The sequence below is a fragment of the Solanum stenotomum genome, chromosome 10 (assembly GCF_019186545.1).
Source record: "Solanum stenotomum isolate F172 chromosome 10, ASM1918654v1, whole genome shotgun sequence".
NCBI lineage: Eukaryota > Viridiplantae > Streptophyta > Magnoliopsida > Solanales > Solanaceae > Solanum > Solanum stenotomum.
In genome coordinates this window covers 35,283,625-35,292,252 of record NC_064291.1, presented here as the reverse complement: position 1 = coordinate 35,292,252, position 8,628 = coordinate 35,283,625, and the positions used below count along the sequence as shown (strand labels likewise).

The window sequence follows — 8,628 nt, the reverse complement described above, 5'->3', positions numbered from 1 at the left end:
GGGTACTCAATTCTTAGTTGTCTAGTATTGATCATGATGAAATTGGTTTAATATATGGTGCTGGGTTTAGTTGGTATGGATGAGTTGGTTTACGATGTCAGTTTCATATACTGTTCCAAAAGGGTCAAGGAGGTTGGCATGAGAATTTGTAAAGAATAGCAGGTTAGTTGATAGTAGTGATGTCCTGATATTCAATGGATATTAATATGGTAGTAGGATTAGGTTATAATTTGACATTATGATGGCATAATTGAGGGGCACGGGATCAAGGTATATTTGTAAATGAATGATTATTCTTCATTTTAATGAAAAAGAAATGACAATGACTTGTATTTAATGTTATTTTTATTCATCTTTAATTTAAATCACTTTTTTTTGTTTTTCTTTATAGTATATACTTTCCTATTTTATCCTTAAAAATAATTGAAAAATGAGACCTTTTATGATTTTGCAAAGAACAAGGAGATTAGTATGCAAATCATTAAGAATGATAGAATAAGGTATAAGTCGGCATACATTAAGGGTGCAAATCACAAATTACTTGGCATGTTACCTCTCCTAATGTTTTTGAGTAAAATGCATTGTAGGCATGCTTATTACTTGTAGAGTTTGATTGGGAAATTTATTTCCTTTTGAAGAGGAAATGTGCAACCATCCATTCTTCTCCATTATTGTAGCCACACAGTTCAGCAACTGAAAGGAAAAAGGTTCTCCAGTAGACAGTCCACTTAACAGCTGAATCCTTCCCATATGTTGACTCCATTATTGGCTTTATGGAACTCTTGTTCTCATCCATTCTCTTGAGCCATTCTTCGCTGAAAACGGAGTTAAAGCTTATTATACATGTTTCATAATTCTGAAAATATTCAAACAAGTTAAGTTCACCTTGTCTGTGCATAGTGTTTTCCATTAACCAGCCAATGATTAACCACAGAAACATCATCCTGCAACCAAGCATCATCATAATAATTATCAATCCAAATATTTTCTTTTTATCAGAGATGGATTCTTTGCAAACTACATCATGGAGCTCACCTGAAAATAAAGGAGGAGATTGGCAGAAGGCATTGTACCTCCACTGAAGAAGTACCTAGTGATCCAATCATCATCATTCACATCCTGCACAACCACGTCTGTAATTGAAGCAGAGGAAATACTCATGCATTGATCAGCTAGCAGATCGACGTACCTCAAAGTGGTAAGCAAATGCTTTATGGCAAAAATAATGAACAAAAAGAAGACTATCTGCCTTCATCCATCTTGACATCTTCTTCAGGAGATCTCCATAGTTCTTCATATGCTATAAATATATAAGTTTATTAGCTGTCGTCTTAACTCTAAATTGTAACAAACACAATCATCATAGCACTCAATACCTCAAACATTTCAATAGACAATATTCTATCATAGGATTCTTCCATCTCGAATGTGCTAATATCTGCAACTATGATCTCCAAATTCTGCAGCTGAAGCACCCTAAGCACATAAACCAGAGGAGAGCAATAAGAAAGGTGTACATATATATCCTAGGTCATCTAGTATCGAAAGAAGTTATTACCGGCACTGCTCTTCTATATGAGCTTTTTGGGTGACTGAATTGCAAATACCGGTAACTTTACAGGCACTATATTTTTGTGCTATGTATAGAGAAAGGGAGCCCCAGCCACAACCAACATCAAGTACAGTGTGTCCATCTTTCAACTGTGACCTTTCACAATATAATTCCATCATTGCTTTTTCAGCATCCTCTAAAGTGCTCAACTTGTCTTTGAAGTAACAGCAGCTGTATTAACATGTCATACAATAAGCCATCTTGTAAGACCATCACAATAGATTAACTTACTCTCTGATAGCTTAGAAGTGCAATATACATGAATGACACATCACAATATAATGAGAGTATATATAGTTACCTGTATTTGAGGTGTTTTCCAAGAACAATCTTGAAGAAAGAGGTAGGGAGCTCATAATGTTGGGACTTTGGCTTCTCAGTCATCACAGCTATTGGCATCTCTCTTAAAGCTGTATGTAAAACAAGCACATCATCACATGTATTTATTTGAGGTCCAGTTTGATTTGTCTGATTTTTACTCTGTTTCAATTTATTAGCTTCCACTAAATCTAAAACCAAACAACTAGAGAGTTAAATGTTTCAATAGTTTTGAGGGCTATAATGGTAGATTTGGATTTGGCTGGCACAAACATGGTACTCATGTTAAAAATTCATTTAATAACCACAATTAATTCAATAAGCAAAATAGAATAATGATCCAAAACTCATATACTAAAAAACATGACTTTGCCTTTGTAGTGTGTTTGGTACGGAGGAAAACATTTCCAATTTTTCTGTGTTTGGTTCGTCAAAATGTTTTAGAAATTGTTTCCTAGAAAAATAAACTCCTTAAAATTGAGGAAATTTGCTTCCCTAATGAAAGTAGGAAAAACAAGTTGCATAAGTAACATTCCAAGTTTATTATCATTTGTATCCTTCCCACCCCCACCTTCACTCCTTGACCATCTCACCACCTCCACTCCCCATTCATATCCTCCTCAATAAGATCATAATGTTTGCTAGATAATGTATAAATACCTTTGGGATAATATTTTCTTATTTATCAAACGCTAGAAAATAAGTAAAAGACCAGTTTCTTTATTTTTTTAAAAATATTTTCTAAAAAGTCATTTTTCATAGAAGGCCATTTTACTTCATACCAAACACTGGTTTTCCATAATAGTGCTCTACATGTGTGTACTAAGAAGGGTCGTTTGGTTATTAGTTAAAGTTATGTAGTTATTAGTTATACAAATATTAACTATGCAAATATAAATTATGTAGATATTTTTTATGTAGGATTTAGTCATGTAGAAATTATCGTGGATAAACTATTGCTTATTGAATATTTAATTTGTTGTAAATTAATATGTATTATTTAGAAACAAATAAGTAAACAAATTAGACTGACTCAGTTAGTTTTTGTCAGTATACATAAACATTGAAAAATATGTAATTAATACTAGCATGCATATAGTATAATTTAAACGAATCCGTGCTCGATCAGTTGTAGGTCGAAAGACTATTATTTTTATATATAAAAAAAAAGAGAAAAAAGTATAATTTAAAAAAAAAAAAGCATACATAATTAAAAAAAAATGAAAATAAATTGATAGTGGTAAATACTATGTAATTTTATTATTTTAATTTGTGTATAAATAATACCTTCATAACTTATTTCAATTTCTATTCTACATAAAGTATACATAGATTCCTCATAATTTATGTGAGTATTAATTATGTAAAATTACTAAAATATCGTATAAAATTAATACATGAATAACTTTTATACAATATTTGATACCTATCAGCTAAATATTATATAAAACTAATACATAAATAACTTGAATTTTGTTTACAAACCAAACAATGCATAAAATTAATGGATGAATAACCAAGTTATTCAAATTTTAAACTGATTTTAAAATGGTCATATAAGGCCTCATTTGTTTGCACTTAATGAAGGTTTGAATCTAAATGGTTCAGATATTAGATCATTAAGTGCATTTGTTTTTTTACTTAAACATATCTTAATAGGTTTGAAAGGGTCTGAATGAATCAAATTTGTGGCATAGCCTTATCATCATTTAGACTTTTTTAAAGACACTTTTATTTTCGAGTTAAAAAATAATAATTCAAGCCTCTCTCATTCTCCGACTTTATTAGTTATCCTAATTATTGTCCTTAAATTTTCAAATTTTGTACTTGCTGCTTGTTTACTAATTGATATAATTTATCGTAAAACTTTTATTTGATTAAGTGCAAAACAACTTCATAAATATGGAAATCAAACGATGATGCCTTTATAAATTTGTTTTAAATCATTTGAATGTATCATGTTCATTATTTATTTTAGAGAAGAGTACGTGACAAACAAATTATAGAACATAGAGATGTACTTATTTATTTAAGGTTAGTTTGTGTTGAATTATTATTATTTTTCAAAAAAAGATGATTATATTTTTTCTAACAATTAATTTTATTATTATAATTTATATATGTAGTTCCATTTTATTTTTACCAAAATTAAAATATTTATTTTATAATTAAAATATTTTAATGTTTATCAAAGAATGACTTTTTTCTTATATTTTATTAACGTAATATTTAACTACTATTTTATTTGAATTATAATATTTACTGTGTTTACATATTAATAAAATTATATTTATTTATTTTATATTCAAATGTTTAAAAACAAACAGTCTTAATTATTCAGTGTTCAGATCTTTAGACAAGATCTTAATCATTAAGTTATGCATTCAAATTCAGACATTTAAATCTTAATGAAAACAAATGAGGCCTAATTGTGTCACATAGTAATATTTATATGTAATATTAGTAATTTCAAATTAATGTGGATATGGAAAGGATTCCCAAAATATATACGTCTTGTAAGTAGTATTTTAAGGAAAAACGAAAAAGAATATTATTTTTTTATCATAATTTATATGGCTCATTTTTCTTATTAATTCGAATAAAAAATATATTTATGTATTTAATAACAATTTAATTTTAGAATGCATGCCTTACTATAATGTTTATGATTCATTTTAGATTATAAATTTTAAATATTTTTTAAAAAAGATTTTGTGCTAAATTCATTATATCAAACAAATTGAAACATGAAAAATAGAATTATCTTGACTATTGAACTTGATGAATAATCTCAACTTCTATTTACATAAGTAAAGTAAAGCAAAATGCCAAAAATCAAATTGATTCACGTCACGGCACAATTGACACTAACTAGTGCATAAAGAAAGGATTACTTTTGTACTTTGTAATTACTTAAAATGCAGCAATTAGGAGTATCTTCTTAAAAGTCCAAAATATCACGTTTCATTAGGAAATAGGAAAAGGCTATGCTACAGGTAGAGCTGTCAAAAAGGGCCATCCCAGCCCCATCTGGTCTAAGCTTAGCGGGTCAAGAAATTTGAAGGGCTAGGGCAGACTGACCCTTCATTTGAAAGGGCCTAAAAATGCTCAATCCTAGAAGGGCCGAGGGCGAGGGCGGGCTAACCCTTCTTTTTTTTCATCTTTTTCTTTTTAAACTTATAATTCTATAACATCAAGAAAATGAGAAGATTTTCAAATCAAATATGGCAAACAATGGTGTTGTTTTAATAACACTTGCAAAAAGTCTAGTGTAATTAGCATATATCTCACATACCAGATATGCGAGCGAGATAAGTGAGTGACAAGCAAGATTGGAGAGAGGTGGGGGAGCGAGATTTGTCCATGCATCCTAGATACATATGAATCTATTTTGATAGAGTGTATCTAGAACATATTAATCTAATTTTGAGTCCATATATTTCGAGATATATGTATTTGGACGTACCAAAATCTGGTAAAATTCATAATATTACAACATAGCGTGTATTTAAGTAATTAGATTATATACTAGTGAGATTATTGTAAGTTATCCTAATAAAAAGTTTTGGCCCATGGGCCGACCCCTGTCCGGCCCTGATCAAGCCTCAAGGGTTTATATGGATCGGGCTTATAAGCCCTAGTTTTAAAAGGGCTTGAAAAATCATATCCTAACCCTACCCCAATAACGGGTTGGATTGGTCCGGTCCCATGGGGTAAGCTCATTTAGACGGCTAGCTACACGTCTCAATTTTGTGATATATAGTTGATATATTTCCTATTATAAAGGCGGTTTACATATATCTTTAGTATTATATAAATGACTTAGATATACTTTTTTTATCTAACTGGAATGATATATATAAAAAATTAAATTGATTATTTTGATAATCAAATTTATTTTTTCATGTATTTTCTTGTAAAAGTTATTATATATGTAGTCGCAAAAAACTAGTTTAAAATTAGTTTTTCTTACTATTTTCTCTTTTTAAATTTCATTCACACTTTTTTTATTTCTTATATTATTACACTAAAAATGAAAGAAAAAAATTTAAAACAAGAATAAGAAAATCCAATAATAATAAACAAATAAATCTATAATGGAGATTTTTAAAACTAAAATTAGTTGTTGAATAAAAAAATTATGTGTGAAAAAAATCAAATATATCTTGAACTTGGATAGAAGAATGATATATATCACTATATATAGATTTTCGTAAAATCAAAAATCAAAAACATGAATTTTAAATTAATGTTTTCACTTCTACATGAAAATGGTATATGTGAACCATTTTTATAATTGTAGAGATATATGTAAGCCATTTTTATAATAGGAAAAAAGCTCAAATATGTAATCGAACTTTCAGAAAAAGTTCATTTATGTCATCCGTTAAAAGTTTGACACATATATGTCATTGTTGTTAAAAATAAAGAAGGCTCATTCATACTATTTTTTTAACTTTGGTTTTGCAAAATCACTCTTTACACCCCAAACAAGATTTAACACTTTTCAATTGAAGTTTTTTTGGATCAAATGTACTTTTTTTGCTTGTTCTTCCTTAAGAACACCAAGAAGAAGAACATAAACATCTCCCAAAAGTTAAACATATTCAATTCTTCACGAAATCATCTCAAAATCGGGCTACATCATTAATTTCTTTTTTTGAAAAACCAAAATTCTAAAATCATTTGTAAAGTTTAAAAAAATTCACCCGTATTAAAAATAATATTCTAAAAAAACAAAAATTAGTCCCAAAATTTCAAAAATTTGCTTTGATTCATGTTTTTGTAGTTGTTTTTGACATTAGATCTTTGTTCCCTACTGTTTTTTGAATCTATGTTCAAAATTTCTAATGATTTGAAGTTGTGGAGAAAATTCTACCATAAAAAAATGTTGAAATTTGAAACTTTGAAGAAATTTCAAGTGGATCTTGTTGAGTTAGGTTGAATTCGCGCTCAAAAGATATTGAGATTTGGTATCTAGCTCGAAGGAAAATTACTCTTGAAATTTGAGGTAATTTCGTGAAGAATTAAAGAAGCTAGTAATTTGAGAATTGTTAATGTTTTTTATGTGTTCTTGATGTTTTAAGGAAGAAAAAACAAAAAGAGTACATTGGATCCAAAAACTACAATAGAAAAGTGTTAAAAGTTGTTTGGGATATAAAAAATGATTTTGCAAAATCGAAATTAAAAAAATAGCATGGATGAGTCTTTTCTTTAATAACAATGACATAGATGAGTCAAATTTTTTAACAAATTACATAAATGAACTTTTTTTTGAAAGTTCGATGACATATTTGAGTCTTTTCCGTTTATAATAAGAAGGAAATATATGAGTCACTTTTATAACATATTTGAGCCTTTTCCGTTTATAATAAGAAGGAAATATATGAGTCGCTTTTATAATGAGACTCTAAATTACAAAATTGAAGGATATATTAGCGATAGATATATCAACTCTAAATTACAAAGTTGAGAAACATATTATATACTCTTTTCCTTTCTGAAATTTGAACAGAATAACTTTTATTTTCAAAGAAAAAAATAATATTTGAAAATGAAATTTATGTTTAACCATGAATACACATTAAAGTTATTTTTGACTTAATTTTCATAAATAATTTAGAATAAAAATATTTGTTTATTGCTTTTCAAATTCTTGAAATTTTTAAAACTCAACTACATAAAATAAATATAGAGAGAAGGTGCGTACAGTGCACAAATTGGAGAAGGTCAGAGAGTTGCAGCTCAGAGGATGGCTTATAACCGGAGCGAAGCCGGCCAGCTAAGAGCAGCCGTATCAGCCGCCGTATAACGGTGTCCGGCAAGAGGTTGCGCTCTAGCGAAGCCATCATCAGCCGCACCGTAGCATCGTAAGGCTTCTGCACTATCGCATCCATCTTTGATTTTATTTTTTCTCTGCTCTGCTTTGGAGAAGAAGAATCGTATGAACTTTTTCTTTATAATAGTGGAAAGAGCTGTCCCTTTTGGTAATTTACTATCTATTTTTACATTTAGTTTACTTGTCGTATTTAATTTTAGCCACTAATAATTGATAATGATTAGTTTACCACGTTACTCTTACTAAGTAATTTAATATTAATTTTGAAAAATAATTAATTAATATTGAAAATAAAATATGAAAAGTAATAGTTATATTTTTTTTATATGTTAAAAAAGACGAATAAAAGTGAAAAAATTATATTTAAATAATAAACGAGTAAAAATGAACAAAGTGTTAAAAGAAGTATATTAGAAGCACAGGACTTGAGGTCAACATACATGCCTGTTGAAACACAGGCACTGTTGAAAATACATAGTTTTCTTGCTTTGGAGTTAAAAGAAGAAAAAGATAACTTTTGACAAATTTCATGTACGGCTCGTAGGTCTTCCTACGGATCGTACATGCCAATTGTAGAAACTAACTTTAAGCTTTAAAATTTCACTAAGTCTAGGGTCACCTACGAGATCTATTTACGACTTGTACATGGAATGATGGGTCATCCTAGTGAACCGTACAAAGGGTATTCGTACCTTTTTTGAAAAATTATTTTCCCACTTCCTATGGTTGTCATCTACGGTCCGTAGATGGGACTCGTAGACACAAACACCAGCCCAAAAACTGCATTTTCCTTCTTTCCAAATTCGAGGTGTTACACAACAACATTGAACTTTCAAAGTATCCTCAAATAGTTTATAAT

The 8,628-nt window shown here is 29.0% G+C and overlaps 1 protein-coding gene across 1 annotated transcript; it reads right to left on the bottom strand.

The window, feature by feature from the left end:
* Nucleotides 1–601: 601 nt before the first annotated feature.
* Nucleotides 602–7,839, bottom strand: LOC125841218 ((S)-coclaurine N-methyltransferase-like). Its single transcript, XM_049520296.1, has 8 exons — nucleotides 7,641–7,839; nucleotides 1,914–2,022; nucleotides 1,559–1,783; nucleotides 1,377–1,476; nucleotides 1,190–1,300; nucleotides 1,036–1,119; nucleotides 886–944; nucleotides 602–815 (listed from the first exon to the last, which is right to left on the bottom strand). Exons 1-8 carry the CDS (start codon nucleotides 7,825–7,827, stop codon nucleotides 623–625), a joined length of 1,068 nt encoding a protein of 355 aa, XP_049376253.1. The 5' UTR covers nucleotides 7,828–7,839; the 3' UTR covers nucleotides 602–622.
* Between the last annotated feature and the right edge of the window lie 789 nt (nucleotides 7,840–8,628).